This window comes from Diceros bicornis, chromosome 2, assembly GCF_020826845.1.
Source record: "Diceros bicornis minor isolate mBicDic1 chromosome 2, mDicBic1.mat.cur, whole genome shotgun sequence".
In the NCBI taxonomy this organism is placed as follows: domain Eukaryota; kingdom Metazoa; phylum Chordata; class Mammalia; order Perissodactyla; family Rhinocerotidae; genus Diceros; species Diceros bicornis.
In genome coordinates, this window is record NC_080741.1 from 54,213,336 (window position 1) to 54,236,678 (window position 23,343).

The following is a 23,343-nucleotide window of genomic DNA, read 5'->3' on the forward strand; positions in this document are numbered from 1 at the left end:
AGATATTGTTCAAGTTTAAGCCAAATTTCATGTGAAATTGAGAATAAATAATTCAAACCCAAATGCAATCTTGGTTTATTTCATACCTATAAAAAAAGTGTCTCATTTAAAGTAGGTGAAGAGGAAGAGGAGGAGGAGGAGGATGAACCTGAGGTTCCAGCTGGCCCCCGTCCTCGCAGAATCTCGGAGTTGAACATGAAGGAGAAAATCGCTCCCATTCCTGAAGGGAGCGCTTTCTTCATTCTTAGCAAGACCAACCCGTAAATACCCCCTTTCTGGTCACATCACTGCCCCGTCTCACCTGGGACCCTACAGGTTGTTGAGGGTGGCTGGGATGGGGTGAAGGAAGGTGGTTTATAGATTTTTTCTGCACGTGAGTGTTGGAGCCCCCTGAGCCCCCTGATCCCTCTCCGACCCCTCTCCTGCTCCTGCCTTGCCTTTGCCCTCTGTCCATCTCTTCCTGGCCTTCCTGCTCCTGGACCAAGGGGCTGGAGGGGTGTGACCAGGTCCTGGGGGGAGCGCCATTCCAGATTCTCCTCCCCCTTAACCCCTGCCCCGGCGCCAGCAGTGGTGGAATACCTGTGACTTAGTGTTCCATGGGCTGTCACCTGTGAAGTGTTTTCCATGCGAAGGACCCTTTCTTCACAAATGGGTCTTCTGTTAAGATGCTTTGTGGGGTGACAATTTTGTGACCAACTTCTGCGCAGCATCTTCGTCCAGAGATCCAGTTTAGCTGATCATTTCTCGGTCTTGAGTTTTATGGCTGTGAAGTAATATTACTCAATGATAGGTAATAGGTTGTAGCTATTCAATTCAGCTCTATGATATTCTGCTTAACATAGCATTTCTCACGTTAAATGATAAGGTGCTCACCAGGAACATGGTAATTACTCGCAAGTACGATAAGAGGAAGACGTTTATTTACTAGCTGGTTTCTAGGTTTTAAATCATCTGGGATTGAGTGAAATGCCAGGGGGTATAAATGGCTCCTGGAAAGGTTTCTAGAATTGCAGAAGTAGTTCTTGGCTGTCAGAGAAGAACTCTGTATAATTCGCAGGCCCCGGTGGGAGACACCGGTGGGAAACAGGGCATGCTGCAGTCCGTAGGGACTTGAAGATCTGATGGTAGTTTTTATAGCTCATCACTGTTGAGAGTTTAGGTGTCTCTTAAAAAAAAATTATTCAACTGACGTAACCAACACCTACAGCTCACTGTATCTTGTATGTTGAAAGAATGGATTGATTTTCCCCCAAAGCTGTGAGCACTCCTGCCCTCACAGCCCTGGAAGGCCTTCCCCAGCTGCTGACAGCCTGCAAGCCCTCCAGGGGCACATCCCAGCAGTAAGCAGCCCCACAAGGGAGGATTTGAAGCAAGGGGTCACCTTTATGTAAAGTTGACTCTAGTTTTAAAAGTGAAAAAATCTTTTCAAAGGAAAACCTACATGTATTCTATGGGCCAAAAAACAAAAAAGATCTTTAAATTCTGAAGTCAAATATTGAGGTTCAGGGTAGTCAGGCAGTAACTCGCCCATGGACATTGAGGGCAGCAGGAGAGGCTCTGAGGGCCCATGGAGCCATCGTGAGAGCCGGGACCGGGGAGCTGGGCACGCATGGCCCTGCCTTGCTTCACAGGACCGCAGGACTCTGGTGGCTCTGTCACACGGTACAGGAAGATCCCGTGAGATTCTTGCACGATGACGTAGCTTTCACTTCACTTTCTCAGGAGTGCTTGTCGGGGGTCAACTCCCACCCCAAAAAGAAACAGTGCTTATGACAGAATCTCCACGTAACAGGAGACGTCACCAAGCCTCACTACTCCAGTTATGTTTTAATATAGCCCAGCTGCCATACAAGAAAGGGGGTGCTCTCATTCTTTGTGAGCTGTTGCCATGAGCTCTGACCTGGTCTCCTTTCTGAGGAAAGGAAGGTGAGCAGCTGAACTTCATGCTATAGTGGGAAAACGTCACAGTCAGACCTGGACTGGAAATCCACCTCTGGTCCTTACTAGCTATGTCCCCTTAAGAAAGTCCTTTCCCATGCTGAAGCCTCATTTCTCCACCTTTAGAAGGGTGATGATCCCCACTTTAAGGACTCAGTGAGTGGCCTCTTGAGCACCCACACAGAGCCAGGACACCACAGGCCCTCAGGGTCTGCCGTCCAGGGGTTTCAGGGGGCTGATGGTCAGGTGGTTCTGGTTTGCTGGAGGGGGCCGTGGGTGGCACAGCAGACAGCTGTCCTCTGCCTGACCTGTCACCGCAGAGAGGCCCCAGATCCTGAAGGCGCTGGCCGGTCTGTCCGGGCCCTCTCTGGGGCTGTCTCCATGCGGTGGCTTTCCCTGCAGGATCCGCGTGGGCTGCCACAAGCTCATCAACCACCACATCTTCACCAACCTCATCCTCGTCTTCATCATGCTGAGCAGTGCCGCCCTCGCCGCCGAGGACCCCATCCGCAGCCACTCCTTCCGCAACACTGTAAGCCACTGGGTGAGGACAGGCGGGTCGGCTGCATCTGGGATCAGTGCTGTCCCCTCAGGCAGAGGCAGGCAGGGCAGGGCCTGTGGAGGCCCACGAGGCTGGAAGCTAGAGTAGGCCTCTTGTTCACCTGCAAGCATTTCGTGTGTCAGGTTTGTAAGTGCCAGAGAGGTTCTGTTTCATCGGGACAAACCTTGATTGAATCATGTATTTTAAACTTCATTTTAAGTACTCTTCAGGAACTTATAGTGCATTCAGGGACCTGCTTCTCTTCCTCTTCATTCCTTGCTGCCAACATTTGGTCTCTTTTCCCCTCCTGGGTCCAATTCACATTCACACCTATTTTGAGATTTTTGCCTAGTGGAAGCGTCCATCAGGACAGAAAGTAAAATTGAAACCAGATATGTCACGTGCCCAGGAGCTCTTGTTTAGAGTTGGCAGGGAAGACTTATCTTATGTGGACTTAGATTCACACGGCTACTTGGCTCCATTACTGAGGAGAAATACAAGTTAGGGGGAAGATGGGCTGTGGAGTTGAGTGGTTCAGTGAAGAGGAAGAACTGTGTTTTGGTGGGGCATGGGGGGTTTTACGAAGAAAACAAGTAGAGAGTTAAGTTTTGTATTACTAATCAGTTGCATAATTTAGGGATAGCACCCTTCCACTGTGTCTATGAGGGACAGAAACTGATACCTAAATTAGTTCTTGCCTAAGCAGTCCCATCTTAGCAGCTCAGCCAGTTTAGCTCTGAGAACAATCCAGAGACTGGCTTCAGAAGATGAGTAACCTGTTGACTCTCTGGCCTTGATGTTATAGCACAGTTTCAGATGGTTCCCAAGAAACCGTCCCAGGAGAGGGAGGCCAGCAAGTGTGCGGGGCCCTCAGGCGTCACTGCCTTGCCTGGTTGGTACCTCTTTCTGTACATGATATTTTTAGAGATTTGAGGATGAAGACAAATCACCAGATCAGCGCCCCAGGATTTCTCTCGTGACAACCAAGCCTTATGCGGTGTCTTTCCATTTCCAGCACTCTTGGTTTGAAACCTGCCAAACCCAGTCTATTGGATTGATAAAACCGCACTCTGACATGAAGATAAAAAGAATGTTCCCCCAAGGCATGTGTTGGTGTTGATGTAAAGACGAAGGCCTTGGGCCTATCTTAATCTGTGCTCGCGGGTTAGGGCTTTCATTAGAGATTCTGAGGCTGTCTCTATATAGACATTCAAATGGAACAAAGATCTCCGTGTCATTGAATTCCACCATCATAATAAGACTCAAGGGGATAAAGCTGTTTGGGAAAAAATATCAGTATGTGACAGACTAGGTCAGGAGCTAGTCTAGAACACAGATTGATGAAAGTTAATTTACATGGGGCCTCATGTTCTTATTTTTTTATTATAATTACTTATCCATGAGTTTATTTCTCTACTGCTTTTCCGAAGAATGTTATTGTTCTTTTTTGATAGATGTACATATGAGTATATATCTTGCTTTTAAAATCCTACGGGTTTTTTATTGTGATAAGAACACTTAACATGAGATCTACCCTCTTAACAAATGTTTAAGTGTACAAGACAGTATTCTTAATGATAGGCACTATATTCTACAGCAGATCTCCAGAATTTATTCATCTTGCGTGACTGAAGCTTTATACCCATTGAACGACAGCTCCCCTCCCCGTTTCTCCCTCCTCCAGCCTTGACAACCACCATGCCACTTTCTGTCTATGAGTTTGACTGCTTTAGATACCTCAATATAACTGGAGTCATGCAGTTTTTGGATTTTTTTTTTTAACCTTAGCTGAGTTATTAGTGAAAAAGAGAATGCAGACTGAGTGAGGAAAGAACAACTGACATCTAAGAGCTTTGACCACCGGCACCAGGTGGCTGTTGGCTTGTGGGTGGCAGTGTCTTTCTTGGCTACCCAGGTGCTTTCAACATTGACAGTCCTGCTGTGACCTAGGAGGGAATAAGGAGTGAGGGGTGGTGGGGGCCTACTGTACTGGAAATACCTTTCATTGTTTCTGGCCCGAAACACAGATACACAGACGTGTTCCAGCAAAATTTGTAAATCCAAAAACAGAAACAGTTTGGACGATGAATACCCTCTGGAGAACTCAGCTGAGGAGAGCTGGCCTTTGAAGCAGAGGTCCTCACCTTATTGTAACAGCAGTAAAGGACCCCTGAGGTGGGCCCCACACTTAAACAACAGGGCCCGTGGCTCTTGAGTAACATTCCACAGGCCTAGCTCCTTGCTCAGCAGCACCTGTGACTGGCTGCGTGGCCTCAGCAGCTGTCCCTATTCCTAGCATCCACATCTGTTAAGTGAAAGGAGTTGGCCTGAGTGGTCTCCGTGGTCCCCTCCAGCTCTGTTCTCTTCAGTTCTTTCAAACCATAGAGCATAATTGTCATAAAGATGAGCCATCAAGATGGCCTCTTCTGCTGGCAGAGTCTCAGCTGCCATCTTTGTGGGGAAGAGTTCCCTGTGAGCAGCCTTAGTTGAGTGGTCAGACTTCTTGCTGCTGGCCCACTTCCTCCACCCTCCTATCCCTGAGTAGACTCAGGGACCTCAGAAGGGGTGAGCAGGACTCGCTTGGTTGGAGAGTAGAAGGTATTTTCAGGAATGTGATAAAGTAGCCTGGAGTGATAACTCAGAGGCTGAGTCAGTTGTTGTTTGAGTGGGTTTGGCGAGGTAAGAACTGGCCTTGGGAGGGAGCAGTGTTTGATGCAGAGCAAGACCATAAGTGAAACTCTTCCTTACAGATTTATCCAGCCCGCACATCAGTGGGGGAAGGGTGTTTACTCCCTGATTAAATGGACTGGAATTGGAGGAGATGTGTGAAAGCTTCTGGTCCATTTGATGCCACTTATATCTTTATTTACATTTCTCTGCCAATCTGAAGCTCAGCTGGATGGCAACATATTTCATTCAGCCAAAAATGCAGTTAAAAATCTAAAATGTGTGTAAGACTCTAATTTATCTGGTGCCACAAGTAATTTGTCAATGTAGTGCTCTGATGAGCAAAGGTTATTAATAAAACACTTTTAGAAATGAGCCTCTGTCTGTCCAAGACATGAGGCTGGGAAGAGAGCCTGAGTGGTTAAAGGAGGTAAGTATTCCCAGATGTTATTTGTTGGTCATAAAGATGAGCTATAATTGGACCAAATGGGGCATTTATGAGCATCTTGGCACTTACCTCCAGAGTGGCGAGCTTACCCCAGGAGAATGGTCTCTGACTGCATGTGGGGGTTCTACCCACATGGGCATGTAGCTGTCCTACCCATGGGCATGCAGCTGTCAGTTTGTCCGAATGCCTTTTTCTCATGTCCATGTGTTGTACCTTGCAGATACTGGGTTACTTTGACTATGCTTTCACAGCCATCTTTACTGTTGAAATCCTGTTAAAGGTAACGGCTTTTTCATTGATCCTCACATACCCTAAAGCAGCTGTAGCAATAATAGTTGCAATTCTTTGTTTACCTTCCAGATACTAGGTTACGCAGATTATGTCTTCACTGGTACTTTTGCATTTGAGATCGTTTTGAAGGTAACAGGTTCCACAGCAGTGTGTTTAGGGGACTGCTCCTACGTGTGACACACAGCAAAGAAGCGTGACGTGCTTTTGATCTTTTGATCTTCTGTGATCAAGCTACACTTTTTTTTATCCAAAGGATTTTTTCCTGTAACCATTCAACTTGTTTTTGCTATTTCTTTTTAACCTTTGAATGCATGTGGAAGCTACTTTGGCTTCATAATAGTGATTGGAAATTATATTATGCTCTTTTTTTTATATCCTCTGAAATGTGTCAGCTGATAACAGGATACATCACTATGTGTGAACTTTCTTCCACCCTTCCTGACATCCAAGTCAGAGGAAAAGCATTTATCCTATGAAGGGAATTTATCTCTTTTCATTTCTTTGACTGAATTGTTTTCAGTGGCCTAAAATAGTAGCACACTATTTTCTTGCAACAGGATTTGCAAGATAACTTGGGTCTATTTGTGTTAAGATATTTTATATCTGTTTTAATGGATGGGCTTACATTTACACAAACCAAAAGAGCACCCTTTGGACAGGGTGTCCTAAATGTGCTGCCCATGCATGAGCTAACAGTTGCCATTGCTGCATGTGGTTTGTGTGCTGAGGGTGAAGGCCCCTCTGGGGGCAGCTCATTCCTTCTGTACTCAGAGGTCTGGAGACCCACTGCAGAGAGCCGAGAACCTCCCAGACCTGCTAAGTGGTGTGCGTCCTTGCAGTGCTGGGGCAGCGTGGCCCATGACAACTGTCAGAGCAATCAGCTCCTAGTGGGGAGACAAGCTGGGAAATGAGGACGTCTAACCACAATTTTCTTTAAACCATTTTGGGTTTTCTGTGTGTGCATCTCAGGAAAAAATGTATTTTATGTTAGACTACTGTAGAACTTGGGCTTTTTACAAAATCTTTCATAAAATGAAACCTCAATGTTGCCAGAGAATGGGTATATTTAGTTATTTTCTTTTTGGTTAATGAAAATATTAGCACAAAACCATCCAACCTCTGTTTAAACCTTTATTAAAAATCTTCTAAAAATGTGAGTTCATTTTCCTGCCTTTAAACCGGTGGATTTGGCTGACAGTTTTTTCCTAAGGGAGACCCTTGCCTGGGTCGTGAGCATGTGCTAACACGTTCTCCATGGTTAGGAACGTAGACGTGCGAGGCACAGTGGTGGGGTACAGGGACAGTCACTCGGCCTCGATTTGATGTTGAGCTGCTTTTTTTTCGGTAATTTGCCTTCTCTTCAAACTGAATGGGGAAATGTTCTACTTATTCTGTTACCCTGGTTAATTGAGGTTTTATTTTGCTTGCCACATTTTTACATTGTCAAATGAATGCAGTTACTCTTGAGCTTTGGGGCAAATGAGGTACAGGTTTATTTAAAAGAAAAAAAAACAATTACTGCTTTTCAATTTCTATATATTTGCTTCAGTGACTTAAGTCTTCCAAGTTGTTCTTCATTTTGAAAGCATTTTAGAGGGTGGAAAATAAGCTAAAACAAGAAGGATTCAGAAAATGGAGATTCACCGAGAAGCATCTGACATCTGAGATGGTGGTTCCTGGTGGCCTTGGGAAGATTTGGAAGGCTATTTTGGTTATTTGGTTAAACCATTTGAAATTGCCATTTTTATAGGTCACAAAGGGTTGAGTATTGGCAATTTCATATGGTCCAGTGTAGTTCCTGACTCTGCCTCTCCTCCCCTATACTTACCTGAGCCTTCCCTCACTTTTTTTTTTTTTTTAAATAGTGAACTCTATGGATTTTGCTGTTTTTACTCTGGGGAACTTCCTCATGAAATTCCTTTTCCATCACTAGTAGGAACCTCACTGGAGCACCCACAATGTGGGCTCTGGGTACACATGGCATGTGACTGGAGAGCAGTGAGATGCATGTGACACTTCCTAGCCACACCTTGCACTTGCTAGAGTAACTGGACTTGGAGGAGCCCTTTAAAATGGATGTATGGCTAAGGACCGCCAGGAGCAGTAAGGGGTACCTGGAAAAATGATGCAGGTTTCCATGTGAACAGAGCCTGTGAGCACTGGACACCAGTGCTTTTTCTAGCCCCCACTGGGAAGGCTGGATTGGACCAATGCAGGCTCTCCTGGGGTCTCAGAGGGGCCAGAACTGGCATTTTGTGGAGAAGCCAAGTTGTCTGGGCAGCAGTTATGTCCTGACAAGCATGGTCGTGTGGGCTCTCTCCTGAGACAGGCTCTTTGGACATGCCAACAATGTCTTCATATTTGAATTTTGTCATCACTGTAATAAAGTCTGTATTGGTCTCTTCTTTTAAAATGTATCAGAAATCAGCTGCCCTTTTTCCATTTTTAAACAAATTATTTGGTTGCTCTACCCTGTTGGTTTACGTTTCTGGCTTCTTAACGCACCCTGTTCATAAAGTCATACTTTTCTCGAGGTTTTGTAAAGAGCCCAGGTTTCTTTTCCTTTGAAGAGAAAGAGTAGTAAATCACTCATGATTCTGCTTGTAGATGACAACCTTTGGAGCTTTCCTCCACAAAGGGGCTTTCTGCAGGAACTACTTCAATTTGCTGGATATGCTGGTTGTTGGAGTGTCTCTGGTGTCATTTGGGATCCAGTAAGTATTCTGGGGCGGGGTGGGTGGGTGGGTGTGTGTGTGTGTGTACACAGGACTGTTGGGCAGGGTGGTTTATGTGAGGAATTTTAACATAATTCATAAAGGCTAGGCATCATTTTAATGATTACATTAATTATCTGGGAAGCTTAATTTGTGCCCATGCCAGAAAGCATTGGGACAACTCATGCTCTTGTGTTTCTCTTTTTCTTTGCATGCCTTCTGTTAGGTTATTACTCTCTGTGATAATTGCTTTCAAAAGAGGATGAAGAAGTCTTACTTAGGAGGGAGGGAAGCTGGGTTCCAGTTTGGGTTCCTCCAGGAGCTGGCCCCAGGGCCTTGAGGACATCTCTCAGTTCCTCATCTATACAGGAGGGGCTAGGACCAGCTTGGATATTGAAGCCTTCCCTTGATCTCCAGGATATATCAGCTGCTATGACCCTTTTTTTTGGCCATTAAAACTTTCAGCTAGGAGGGGACGAGGCTGCAAGTCAGGGCCCTGGGGCCTTTCCATGGCATTTAGGGATTTCTGGTGGAAAATAGTCCGAGCTGCATACCGCCTGCCTGCCCTACTCGGGGGTCGGGGGCAGAGGCTCCAAGGGGAGCATCCAGGGGTGGCTTTGCTTATAAGCACCTCTGCTCAGGTGCTGACCATCGGTACCCCTATATGAGCGCACGTGTGTGCACACGACCTCTGAGCTAAAGGTCAGTGGGGAGGCTCCATCCCCCTCTGAAGACCAAGGATGCCTGCCTGAAGCAGTGCTCTGTGTTGGTCCTCCTCACCTCCCACCAATGCCCCTGGGGAGGGAGCCATGTTGTTGCAGCTTAGAAGGACATTCTCACTGGTGTCTTTGCAGCTCCTATAGACGCCCAGCTGCGCCTGCCCTCTGCGGCTGCAGCCCTTGCCCACTGCCTCCTAAGCATGTGCTGTGGCCACACTCAGCCACCTGTGGTGCTAAATGAGCTGCATTCTCTCGTCTAGGGCCTTCGTAGGTGCTGCTCCCTCGGCTGGAGCCCCTTTCCCCTTTGTCTAGCTAACTTCCACCCCCCATTGGACTCACCTGGGTATCACCTCGGGGGCCTTCCCAGGGTCCCCAAGGTTGTGCTCCTCTAGCACTGCAGGCTGCATTACCTCTGTCGTCGTACTTGCCACACTGGGTTGTAATTGCCCATCTCTCCCACCAAATAGTGGACTCCTAGAAGGCCAGAGAAGCCCAGCACCAGACCACCGCAGCAGGTCTCCACACTCAGAACACAAAACTGAAGCCTAAAAGCCAAGTACTACCTACTGCTTACACCAAGTGAAAAGAAGAAAGCAAATCCTAAGTCTTGTTTCTGCTGCATTAGCTGTGCACTTAGGCACAGGGCCCATGGGCCTGGCTCAGAAGGGACTGTGCAGTGAGCACTGGAAGAAGGCCCTTCATATGTGAGTCGTGGGCAGAGCTTAGCTCAGCTCTGCGTGGGTCCTGCCACGTTGTGTAGTGGTGTAAAGTGAAGGCCAAGTGAAATCATCTCCAAGTATTTTATCTGTGACACACTCTACTTTCTTTCTGTCCTCTGCTCTTTTCCTTAGATCCAGTGCCATCTCTGTTGTGAAGATTCTGAGGGTCTTAAGGGTCCTGAGACCGCTCAGGGCAATCAACAGAGCAAAAGGACTTAAGGTTTGGATTCCTCTCCAGGCTGGGCTTGCTTTGGTTGGGGTTAGCTGTGATTACTCACTTTTCTGGGCCAGGGCTGGGCTGAGTGCTGATGGTTTTTAAAGTGGGTCATACGTTTGAAAAGGACGTTTCTAACCAATGAAGCTGCCTCTGTCAAGTGCTGATAGCATTTTAAAAATTATTATTTTCTTTATTTGTGTTCATTTAAGGTACTTTTCTTTATGTGATTACTGTTCATTTATTACTTTTTTCATTATTAATAGTATTTCTTTGGGTTTATTTTAGTCTTTAAGTCTGTTCTCCCACAAGTTGTGCAAAAGGCCAGAGGGTGTGCATTTTCCTAAGTCCTTTTATGGGGTGTGGGCCTGTGGGCCTGTGTGCCAGGCAGGGCTGCACCGAATGGCATTTCTTCTGACTCAGCTAACTGCTGTGGAGGAAACAAGGAGGGGCCCACTTACAGGGTGCTCCGCCCGGGTGGCCACGATGCCCTGGGGGTAACTCCCCACAGATAACTACCTGAAAAACGAGGCACAGGGGCCGCAAAGTTGGAAAATCATATAAAATGCACAAAAACGTAGAAAATCTTGGCTGGTGTTAGCTCACGCTGAGGCTAAAACAACAAAGGCAAGTAACACTCCTCCTCCATCCTCTCCTGCTCCTCTGTCCTCTCTCCCCAGCACGTCGTCCAGTGCGTCTTTGTGGCCATCCGGACAATTGGCAACATCATGATCGTCACCACCCTCCTCCAGTTCATGTTTGCCTGCATTGGGGTCCAGTTGTTCAAGGTACAGGAAGGCGCCTTCAAGCATGGAGCCCAGCTGATCCCTCCAGGGGAAGCCTGCATTTGACTGTTGTCTGTTTTGTACCCAGGGAAAGTTCTATCGCTGCACAGATGAAGCCAAAAGTAACCCGGAAGAATGCAGGTGAGTGTCCTGAACTGGAGAGTTTGGAATTTAGAAGAACAAATAGAAAACTTCAAGGATTCGCTTGTGTTAGCATTTTGGAAGTGTTCATCCCGTCTTACAAGAGGTCTGTGTGCTCAACTCATGGCTGGAGAGATGGAGCATTTTTGTTTTATCTGAGGTGAAATTCATGTAACATAAAATTAACCATTTTAAACTGTACAATTCTGTGGCATTCCATGCAATCACATTGCAGTGTAAGCACCCTCTCTGTCTACTCCAGAGCTTTTCATCACCCCGAAAGAATGGATGGGTGGCTTTCGATGTTTGGTATAGAATCTGTAAACTGGGGGAAAAACCCACTAAAACCTAAAACAGCAATTATGAAATGCCCCAGAAAGCTCCCCCCTACAGCCACGTGGATAATTTTTCACCCAAACCAGAGCTCCCTGGTGTTCAGGAGCTGGCTACTCTCCTCTGACAAGTTTTCCAGGCTGCTTCTCTACCCCAGCTCCTGTAACCCACCTTTTGACCATAGTTCCACTCATAAGAAGGGACAGAAGAGAGACAAGGTGGGAAATACTCATGCCTCTTATCCCAAGATGTCCAGAAGAATATGAAGGCAGACATGGAAACCACTGCCTAAAATTCTAAAACTTGGCAGAAGTCTGTGTTCCCCGTCCTTTTGAGAGATCACCAACTGAGCTTTCCCTGCGTGCACTTACGTCCCTTTGGGGTGTCCCTTCAGCAGAAGGTGCAGTGAGAGAGCCCTGATCGCAATATTGCTGTAGCTGTACGCCTCCAGGGGCACCGTTCATGCAGGCTGTTGGGTGGAGGGCGCCCCCTGGAGTTAAGCAGCCATGTAAAGACACCTTCCTTTCCTTCTCTCAGCCTCTACTTCCTCATCTGTGAAATGAAGACACTAGACTCCTTCCAGAAATGAAATTCTATGAGAAGTATTGTGTGCCAGAAATTATAGCATTCTTTGGGGAAAAAACTGGGAATATTGTTAGTATGAAGAGCAGGAATTTGATTAATACTAAAATGCAGATAAGAGAATATCTGGGCTTGTTTCCCAGTGCTTATGGAGTTCTCTACAGCCAAAGCTTCTGACTCTTCGCTGCGCAATTTGAGCCTGTTGTGTGTGAGAGGTGTTTACTGTTCACTAGTTTTCACTTGTTAACAGGCACATGCTAGGCGTCTGTCTAGTTGCTCTGGAGAATATTCATTGAACTAGTCGTTACTCGATGATTATTTGAACTGCAGAGTAGATTAAATGCAGAGAATTAAATGCAAGAAAAAGAGAAACCCAGACTGTGCAGCGCTCAGGTCTGTGGCCTGGCTGGCAGGTGGGTGTGGTGGTGCCTGGAGGTGGGTTTGGGGCAGCCGTGACTGAGTGAATGTCAGTCTAGGGTGACCCACACTTCTCTTCCTCTCTAGGGGGCTCTTCATCCTCTACAAGGATGGGGATGTTGATAACCCTGTGGTCCGTGAGAGGATCTGGCAAAATAGTGATTTCAACTTTGACAACGTCCTGTCTGCTATGATGGCGCTTTTCACGGTCTCCACATTTGAGGGCTGGCCTGCGTAAGTATAGAGCATGGACATCTTCCAGAGAGGCTCCTCCTTGCTTCTTGGGGCACTCTGGGCTGAGCATCTCTCCTGGAGTGAGTCCTGTTTCTTTTCTCCAGTTACAGGCTTTTCCTGTGACTGTTTAACTTCAGGCCACTTATCAATCACTTCTTGGCCCACAGTGCTCCTCTGTCTGAATAGGCAAGTGATTAGCCTTTGTGGCCAGCTGACGGGGCTCTCGGATTTGTGAGGTGGGGGTGGCATAGATCCCAGGCAGGCAGCTTCTCTTAGCTGGCTCCTGGGGAGCGTCTCTGGATGGGAATGAAGAGTCCTCAGAGACATTTGTCATGCCAACTCCCATTGGTAGCCATGTGGGTAAAGCCATCCCACTGTTTCTAAAGAGGGGCTTGAGAATGTCTCATACTGTTCACTCATTCATTCATTCATTCATTCTTAGTACTTATTGAGTACTAATATATGCCAATCATGGATGGCTGCTATTGTGCCACTGCTGCCAGTCTTTCACTGACACACTCACTTGCTCATTCATAAAATGTGCTTTCAGTACCAGCTCTGTGCAGCACGCTGTCTTAGGCACCATGGAAGAAACAGAGCTGTCTCTACATGGTTCCTGCCTTCAAAGCCCAAATCTAGTCAGAGTGTCAGGCGGCCAAGCCAGGCAGGAGGGTCTGGTGTGTCAGAGATGTGCGGAATATGGTCCTGAAGAGCAGCTAGGATTTTGATGGGTAAAGAAGGACATGTAGGAAGAAGGTAGAATGTAACAGGAGAGTCTCTTGTACCTTTGTTACTCTCTGCTCTCTGATGCCCCACTCACCCCAGCTCCTGTCACCAGAGCATGTATATACGTAGATGGAGTCCTGAATGTCAATGTCCCATGCCCAGAGGAACTGCAAAAGATGGACAGGCTGGTCCTCTCAGGCTGGCAGAACTCTCTGGATGCATGGGAGAGTCAGGGATCTTTAGAGGAGTTCCTGTGGAGAAAAAGGGCGGAGGAGTGGGGCTTGTTCATTAGAAAATTCATCCTGGGGACAGAAGAGGCATGGAGTAAGACCCTTCACTCTGTAGAGGCACTGGCTGCAGTCTTAGGTTTTGAAACTGCGCTTTGAGCAAATCAGGGCAGCAGCTGAGGGGAGATGAGCAAACCTGGGGCTCAGAGGAGCCAGGCTCAACTCCTAGCTCTGCCCCGAGGAGTGTGACCTTGGGCACTCTGATCCCTCTCTGAGCTTCCGTCAGAGGGGGATGACAGTGATGTGCACCTTTCCAGGTGAAGGTGCAAGTGTCGGGCACAGTGTGTCCACGGGGTGGGTGCCTGGAAGTGTTGAGTCTGCATCCGAATGGGGGTCACTTTAACCTGAGGGTGTTACAGTATTTCCTCCACTTCCTGTTAAGTGTTCTGTTTGGCATTTGTTTAATTTTAGTGCATATTTCAGTTTGGGGGAACCTCGCTTAGTTCTTTGGAATAACCTCTCTGGTTGCTTGCTTATTATCTTTGCCAGCGTGTGTCCGTTTTTCACTTCCGCCAATGTCTAACATGAGACGTTCTACCTCTCTTCTCTCTGTGAATAGGAAGGAGCATTGTTGAATGTTTGTGAAATCTTTTGTTTTTCAGTCCTCAAAACAGTCAGTCAACAAATATATCCTAGGTGCCCCCCTCTAGGTACTGGGCTGACTGGGCCTAATGCGAAGGGGGATCTCAGAGACCTGCTGTCCAGGGGCCCTGGGGCGGGCTCCCAGTGAGGGGTCTGACAGTCAGTGCCGACGGAAGTGTCCAGGAAAGAGACACTCCTGGGAGGCAGCGAGGCTGGACTGCTTGGGCAGAGTGGAGTTGGCGGTGCTCACTCGGTCCTCTGCTCTCCAGGTTGCTGTATAAAGCCATCGACTCGAATGGAGAGAATGTCGGCCCAGTCTACAACTACCGTGTGGAGATCTCCATCTTCTTCATCATCTACATCATCATCGTAGCCTTCTTCATGATGAACATCTTTGTGGGCTTCGTCATCGTCACATTTCAGGAGCAGGGAGAGAAAGAGTATAAGAACTGTGAGCTGGACAAAAATCAGGTTAAAGTCACACACTGTTTGGGCTTCCATCCCTTGAGCGAGAGAGGACTGACTTCTCTCTTGATGACTTCCCCCATGCACGGAGAAGGGCACCCACCTGCTGTCTGTCCCTGGGCTGGGGTCCTGTTCAGAGCACGTTCTCAGCCAGTTGAGGCATTGCTGTTGAGAGTTAGGTTCCCAGATACAGATTAGACTTGGTAATTGTGAAGTCCAGCCCAGACCTGTGGGTGAGAAGTCAGAGGATGCTTAGGCTGCTTTCTGTGGTCATGACCCCCTAGTGACAGCTCAGAATCTTGTCGGGTGGTGTGGCCAGGGGCCAGAGAGCACCACTGACCTCCCACAGTCCCTACTGAGGGATGGTCTTGTATACCCTCGGCACTGTTGACGTTTTAGGCTGGATAATTCTTTGTTGTGCTTTCTGTGCTTTGTAGGATGTTTAGCAGCATCCCTGGCCTCTACCCATTGGATTCAGGAGCAACTCCCTCCCCTCCCCAGTTGTGACAACCAAAAACATCTCCAGACGTTGTCCCCTGGTTGAGAACTGTTGACTTAGGAGGAAGTACTCTATCACACCAAAGGAAAAGTTGCTAACTTTAAACTTGGGACTGAGGTTGCTCTACCGTCATTCTCTCTTTATCTAGCACCTTGTTTTAACCAATCTGATAGAAGCAGGGGCCTTTGGCTCTGATCACGTGATGGTGCGAGGGAGCTGGCTGACCTGTGTTCTGGTGCTGTTCTACCCGCGCCTGCCCTGTGACTGTGGGTGCATCCCCGCTTCTCTCTGGGCTTGTTCCGTTTTTCTAAATCGAGGGCATTAAGGATTGCTTTTGGAGGCCCCTTTCAGCCCTAAAAGATTGTCTGTGAGATCGAGATTCTGCTCTGGGAGTTTCCCCCAGGTCCTCTATCGGTAGCATCTCTGTTTGATGGTGACATAGAGAGCAAGAATCATCGGCCAGCCTGGGCCTTTTGGGAGGAAGTGGCTGTCGTGAGGCACTGTCCCGGGCTGCAGCTGTACCCACTGGGGGAAACATGAGGATAGTGCCGCTTGGTTTGTCGGAAGATGTTGCTTTGAGTTGTCAAAGTGTCCTTGCAGATTCCACCAGTGACAGTCAGAGGGAGGCCTGGCCCGGCTCTTCAGCCCCCCACCCCCAAGGAAGAAGAGTGTCAGGGAAAGACCCAGGCCCAGGCTAGCCAGGCAGCATCAGAGCTGAAATTGTGCTACCACCTGAGGTCCAGGACAGGTTCAAATCAGGGGTCTCTGCACTCAGCACGTGAGGTCACAGCAGGGCCAGGTCCCTGACAGAGGGTGCCTGTCTGAAGTCACAACCCGGAGTCAAAGTGGGGGAATGGGGGTGGGGCTGGGCCCAGGAGCAGGTAGAGCCTGATGCTGAGCCAGGGGCTCCCTCTGGGCTTTTCTGCAGAGCGTGGACCAGTCTCGGCCCCAAAGTGAATGGGAAGGACAGTGCTCTGGCCATCATTACTGACCACGTCCTGGAGGTTCTGAGAGGATCATAACAAGCTCCCAAGCCTCAAAAACTCCCAGATGGACACACAGCTAGCTCACCATTAGATGCTCATGGTCAACATGCTCTGGCTCCTGAGAGGTGTTTCATGTGGGTCCATCCCGGAGCAGCTCACTCCAGTCTCAGGGAGTGAGCCCCGCCTCTGTGTTACCTGAGGACTTCTGTGCCTCTCATTACCTGGCTTCCTTTCCTGGATGACGGCACGGGCAGGAGAACTGTAGACGGAATCCCCCGGTGTAGAGGAAAGGGAAGGATAAGACCTGGGTCAGGCCTCGCTCCTGTGCTTATGCACCACTGGACCTCAGGCAAGGCAGTCCAGATCTCCGAACCTCAGTTTTTCAGCAATTGAAAGGGAAGCAAACTGGGTGCTCTGCCCATGCCCGCGGTTGCTGTGAGGGTCAGATGAGGTCATGGAGGTGGGGGCCCTCTGTCAGCAATGCAGAGTGGTGCCCGTGGTTGTTGCCATAGCAGTTTCTGTCCACAGTCCCTCCCAGTAGGTGTGCGTCGGCTCTCAGAACAGATGAGAACTGTGTCCTCCTTCCATGGATGTGCTCAGGACCCCTCCTGCTCTTTTCTGCCTTTGCAGCGTCAATGTGTCGAATACGCCTTGAAAGCACGTCCCCTGCGGAGATACATCCCCAAAAACCCCTACCAGTACAAGTTCTGGTACGTGGTGAACTCCTCGCCTTTCGAATACATGATGTTTGTCCTCATCATGCTCAACACACTCTGCTTGGCCATGCAGGTAAAAATGGAGACAGCCGTGGGGTCACGTCTGGGCCTCTGCACAGCCCCATGCCCCAAATCCTGAGGGTGGAGTGCCGCCCCCTCACAAGAGGATGGGTTTGATTTCTGATGAGTCTGGGCTGTAGTTTGGCCAGAATCCCATTCTGGCTAACAGTGGTCACGGTAGGAGTTTAAGATCACTCTTTTGTTTAAGAGACTGTACAGTGTGACTGTAGGAAACACTTCCATGGAGCCTGAGCGTGGCATTCAGTTCCATAAACAGTGGGCCAGGCAGTGTCTGAGGACTAATGCCCTGTCTGTGTGGAGTTGGGCAGACAGGGGTTTCAATCCTGACTTTACTCCTTACCAGCTGGGCGACCTTGGGAAAGTTACTTAAACCCCCTGAGCCTTGCTTTCTCTATTGGTAAAATGGGAAATCTATCATGCTCGCTGCAGAAATAGACTTTATACTGGATAATTCACGTCAGGCACTTAGCTCTGGGCCTGTCACAGAGTAAACACCCAATGTTAAAAAACAAAACCTCAGTCACATTCCTGTCCTCAAAGAGCTCTCAGTGACAGTGAGGAATCTTCCAGTTCCTGGAGTATCGAGTTTGACCTACATTACAGCTCTTCCTTGTTCATGCTGGGGGCAAAGAGTGTAACTCCACTCAATTGTCCACATTGGACTACAGTGCAGTGTTAATAGTGAGCGTTTCTAGCAGTTATGTGGTCTAGTGGATATTGCAGTAGGACAGGAAGCAAAGACCAATGTCTAGATTCATTTTTCACACTGACTTCAAGAACTTGAGCAAATCAAACCAACTCCCACTGCTGTCTGGAAAATGGGTCTAAAGATAGCCAAGGATAAATTTTCTGGCACTTTCCTTACATTTAAGAATTCTTTATGAATGAGAAGAACCATATGCTGATGTAGGGAAAAGTGTGCAGTCAAGATAATGTTGCCTTTTATTGAATGTAGACCTAAATGGCATAAAATTTATCCCTAACCAAATCCTACCTATATTCATAGACTTGTGGGTGTGTTATGCATGGTGCCTGGGTCAAGGCCCTGAGTATAAACCCTGCCAGAAGAAAGGGTGGATTCCTTTATCCTGAGCACAGGAAATTGACGTCTTTCCCTTTCCTCATCCAGTCATCCTCGTCTTGTCAAGGCCCCCTGTGCTTTGTGGGGAGTTAACCATGTGACCTCACAGTGCTAGTGGAATCATTGGGAGAGGATGCTGGCCTGTGGAGGTTGCCTCCGTGTCCAGGTGGAGGAGGGATGCCTGCAGGGAGGAGAGGGCTGGGGAGCCTCCTTTTGCAAGTCTGGAATGGACCTCTGAGAACTGTGCTTCTGTCTTCATCCACAGCACTATGAGCAGTCCAAGATGTTCAATGACGCCATGGACATTCTGAACATGGTCTTCACTGGGGTGTTCACTGTCGAGATGGTTTTGAAAGTCATTGCATTTAAACCTAAGGTGAGTTGCCGAACCCACTTTCAAAGGCTGTCGCTGAATCACCCCAGAGAAGCACCCACTTCCTGTTAGTCTGGCGTTACTGAATTATGCTGCATTGTTCTGGCCGCTAACTGGCTTATCACCTGATAATGTTAAAATCTGATTAAGGCATCTGTATACATGTGGGAAAATAAATCTGCAAAAACAAAACCTCGTAAAAACAATTTTGAGAAAAAGAAGGAAGAGAGAATTGGGAATTTGTAGAATGGAGATTGTTTTGAAACCTGATTTTCTGTTTCTAGAATAGCATATATCATGCTGTCTCGGGGGAACTGGCCTCATTACTTGAGCATTGGAGGAATTGTTTTAACATACCCATCAGAAAGAATTCGGCCCTGATTTTACTTTTAGATTTCCAGCATGAAGACTTTGGTTTTATTTGTTCCTGGTCTACAGCATCTTTTTCACCTTTTATGGGAAATTCTAGCAGCTGCGGACCTCTCACAGCCATACCATCTTTCGTTTGTTTAATTTAGGAAAATTTCACTTGACTTTAAGACAAAACAAGACATGAAATTTTTAAACTCTATTGGACTACTCAGTGTATTGTGTCTCCTTTGGAGGGAATGAATCCAGTTCCACGGTTGTCAGTGTCTGTAGTAGAAGAGACAGAGAAGTGCAGTGTCAGAGAGCATGCACGGTTCTGGAACCAGACTGGATTCAAATCCCTACTCTCTTCTTGCTAACTCAAGCAAGTTACTTAACTGCTCTGTGCCTCAATGTTCTCACCCATGAAATGGGGACACTAATAGTCTTATTTCATAGAGTGGTTGTAAGGAGTAAAGAATCACTATATGTGCCATGCTTAGAAGAGTACCTGACATGTACTACCATGCTGTAGACATGTCAATGTTGTTACTATGGCCACCATCGTCATCACCATCATCAGGCAATGATATTCCCTCATTCTAAGACCCTAGACAGAGGGGCAAATCCTGGCTGAGCTGTGGGGCATTTGACCCTCAGTTTCTTTTCTAGGAAAGCTTCAAACAGTCAGAGTTAGAGAATGACAGAGTTCAGTGACCAGATACTTGTTCATCTGTATGTAGCGTATCTGACAACAGTAATTTAAGACTTGGATTATGAAATAATGGTTTCATATACTCCATACTTACATGGAATTCTAATTCACAACTGTTCCTTTCTTTAATTTGAATTAATTTCTATGCAATCTTTATCAGATCTTTGTGGACCAAAAAGAAAGGACACTTGTAAGTGACCAATTGGGGTGATTGCAGTGGGGTCAAATTTGGCACTTTCTGCATGGCCAGATGTTATTTACTGTGACTTGTCCATATCTACATACATAAACATTTCCTCCTTCTCCAAATTCATCTTAATTTCCTTTGAGATTTTGATTTGCTTCCCTTTCCCCTTTACTCTTTGAACAATATTTGTCTGGACTGATGGAAAAGGTTGCAAAGTAAGAATGTCAAAATTGTTGTTGAGAAATGCAACACAGAACATATCTATGGAACATTTCCTAGATCCTCTGCTGTATCTTCCCTTGCCTGGTGATGAAGCTCTGAAGTTTTTGAAAGCTCTTTCCAGGCTAAAGAGAAGGCACAGTCGCCCATGGCGTGCGAGTGTGTGTCTGTATGTGGGTAGCCTCTCTCAGGCTGTCTCTTCGATGGCTTGTAGCACACTGCTGGCCCAGTAAACTGCTGATAGCAAACCTGGGAGGAGAGCTCTGTGGCGTGTGAACAGACTAGTGATAATAAGGGGAAATGAGTAGCTAATTTATAATCAGTACTGATTGATCAGAGTTTTAAGATGAGTGATTTCCGCTAGAAATTGTGCTGCTTTGTAGTTTTACCCAACGGGATATTTTCAGAGAATAAGATAACCTCAGATTACAATTGAGAGAAATTTTAAAACAGCAATAGCAGCCTCTCTATGCTTGAGGAGCACTGTCGCTGCATTCACCAAAGCCAGGGGGAGAGATTTTATGTTGTTGTTATGTGTCTGGAGGAGCCAGAGAGACTCAGTTCACCAAGAAGCAAAGCCCGTCTTAAAATGCTCCCTGACTTGTCCTCATCTTCTCTTCAGTGTTAGCAAACCAAGCCCGGCTAGGGGTCTTTCACAGAGAAGTGAGGCCCCTCCTTCCCTGCCAGAGGGGCAGTCAGGCTGAAGAACCACGTTGTAAAGGCTGCAGAGGAACAATCTTCGAGAAGATGGTCATGTAGGACGGAGGGTTGGACCTCCTGGCCCACCTCAGTCTCATCTCAGGAAAATCTTTGTCTCCTGTGAGGAGCTCTGTAACAGGGTCCGTGGGGTGGGGTTCTCTGCAGTGAGGGGCACACATTAGGAGAACTCGTCAGCATCTCTGTCAGGAGAGATGGGGTTGTGGCTGTTTTGTAATAGAATTGCAGAAAGGGAAGTTCAACAAAATCCTTCCTGGTAGGCGAGAAGGTGTTTTAGGAGGAAGGGTTAAAACAAGTTGAGAAACCTGGCCCTGGGACTTCTTCTCTGTTCAAGAGCCTGACTGAGAAACGGGGCCTCCTGAGAGAGAGCACATGTAGAGGGAAGAGTCCAGGACCCTCCAGAAGCAGAAGGGCTGAGGTGAGGCTCAGAGGCAGGAGACCCAGAGCTGGGAGCTTCTCTGGTGAGGGAGGCAGGCGCCCTGCACGGGAAGAGTTGTTTGAGCCTGGGTCAGGTAAGAGTGGAAGGTGGTGCGATGCCAGAGAGCCAGAGAATTAGGGCAAAGCCAGCAGGCTGTTGAGTGTGTGTCAGCTCCCCAAGGGAAACCCCGCAGGTGGGTGTTGACCTTGTGCACTCTTGTTTGTGCTTTTGACTTGGAGTTGACCATGGCGCCCTAGGGTTTTGAAAGGTTGGCCATAATTTAGGTAAGGGACCAGCCCCGTTCTCCTGGCCTTTCCCTCCAGTAATCTCAAGGGAATTCACTGGAATTCTCCGATGAATTCTCTTACCTCAAGCAGGCAGATTGAGGAAGAAGGGGCTTTTCCAAAGTACTGGCTCCTGCAGGTATAAAGAGTACTTCTGATTTGTCTGCGGGTCCCTCTTCGTGCTTCCAGGTGTCACCCATCTGGTGTTCTGTCCAGCATGTGTTCCAGGCCAGGTTACCTGCCTTGGTTGTGGACTTTTCCCCAGAGAGGCACACTTTGTTCCCAAGTCTTAGACCTCAAAGCATGTTGATCTTGGTTCTACCTCAAAAATGTCTAATTTATACCCCTAGCCACTTGGGCTTGGAAACAGTAAAGAGTGGTTGGGCTTGGGGAAAGAAAAAATATTTTACTGCTGTCCTCATGCTTCTGTTCAGAGCTGGTGCACAGAGGACACTGGGTCATCTGGTCCTGTCAGCCTCCCAGGACAGCACTCCCTGCCCTAGGGTGCCTGGTGGGAATATGGCTGCTTGATCAAGCCCCCGCAGTCTTCCTGGAGTTCGTTCTCCACCTCCTGGAAAGGAAATTGGATACTGTCTTTCCAGTTCTTCAGTGATCATTTATATTTTAGGGGATTTATTTTAATGCTGAATAATGCTTGAGACCAAATATCCCTCTCGTTAACCAGAACTTTATGTTAGATCTCTTCATGGGCTTGTCCTGTCCTTTCAACATTGGGGTTTCCCAGAGCTCTCTCCTGGTCCCCTTCTCACCTGGTAAATGTGTACACTCTCGAGGCTTCAGTGGCCAGCTCCATCTCATCCAAACCTCGACTGCCCTCTCTCTTCCGAGGTACTCTGACCACTAAATCATCTCCCTGCTGCTGGCCTCAGGCCCCTGCCATTCACCTTCCACATACTCCCTTTGTAAACCCAGAGCTGGCCACACGACTTTTTCAATGAAATTCTGATACTGGCCACCTATTGCAGGAGAAAAAATATATAATTTCCTTAGTCTAATGGTCAAAGTCTTCTGCCAAACACTGGCCCATTTACATTTCTGCTTCATTTCCAGCCGTTTTCTCCCTGTCATTCCTTCTGCCTACCCCATCCCCAACTGTTAACATGCTGGACGTTTCCACAGCTTGTGCTTCTGCATTTGGAGGCCCTTCTCCCACTTTGTTATCCTGTAAGGCCTGTCTGAAATGTTGGCTCCTCTGTGACACTGTGCCTACCAGCCCAGCTAGAGTCAGCTCTTCCCTTCACGTTGCATCTGTTACATGCTTACTGTGCATCACCATCATCAGTACTACTCCATTAGTACTGAGATGAGCAGCTACTCGAGATCACAGCCTGGGTCTTCTTTGTCTCACACGGTGCCTGCTACGTGCTGGTTACTCAGTAAAGATTGGTGGAATAAATGAAAGGAGTAAATGGAGGAGCCTTTAGGTGTAGAGCCTTCAGATAGCCAAGAGGCTTTCAGATGGTACCTGCTTTTCCATCACAGGATGTTTGGGCAGAGTAGAGTGGCCAAAAGTGAAGAGCTTTTTCTTTGAGCCCTTGCTTGACCTTTGGAAAAGGCTTATGTTAGTTAGAAAGCTGTCAGTTCCAGTTTCTAGCAAAAGTTGGCACTCTGGGTCATCACTTGGGTCAAACACTGCCCACACAATCCCTGGCAGAAATTGGTGAGTGGTCTGGCTGCCATGGTTGACAGCAAAAGGCAGGTCATTTGTATAGGCTTCTTCAAATCTGCAGATGAGAGAGTCTCCAGGCAGCAAAAAGAACCTGGACTTGGGCTGCTTTTCCTGTTTCCATTCCATAAACATTTCCCCCTACTGTGTGCCACACCTATGCTCTATTCTGGCTACTGGTCATGGCCCTGCCTCCAGGAGCCCACAGTAGGGCAGGAAACAGTTATCA

The 23,343-nt window shown here is 47.6% G+C and overlaps 1 protein-coding gene across 6 annotated transcripts in view; it reads left to right on the forward strand.

Moving 5' to 3' along the window:
• Nucleotides 1–23,343, forward strand: part of CACNA1D (calcium voltage-gated channel subunit alpha1 D) — a 310,124-nt gene that overhangs the window by 233,458 nt on the left and 53,323 nt on the right. For 5 of the 6 annotated variants that reach the window (XM_058561224.1, XM_058561234.1, XM_058561252.1 and 2 more), the window contains 11 exons: nt 113–260; nt 2,341–2,470; nt 5,815–5,874; nt 8,493–8,599; nt 10,170–10,257; nt 10,932–11,039; nt 11,125–11,177; nt 12,597–12,743; nt 14,608–14,809; nt 16,919–17,077; nt 18,432–18,542. In XM_058561224.1, coding sequence (XP_058417207.1) covers nt 113–260; nt 2,341–2,470; nt 5,815–5,874; nt 8,493–8,599; nt 10,170–10,257; nt 10,932–11,039; nt 11,125–11,177; nt 12,597–12,743; nt 14,608–14,809; nt 16,919–17,077; nt 18,432–18,542 — 1,313 coding nt within the window. The remainder of the gene's footprint in view (nt 1–112; nt 261–2,340; nt 2,471–5,814; nt 5,875–8,492; nt 8,600–10,169; nt 10,258–10,931; nt 11,040–11,124; nt 11,178–12,596; nt 12,744–14,607; nt 14,810–16,918; nt 17,078–18,431; nt 18,543–23,343) is intronic. The other variant, XM_058561213.1, reaches the window with a different exon arrangement.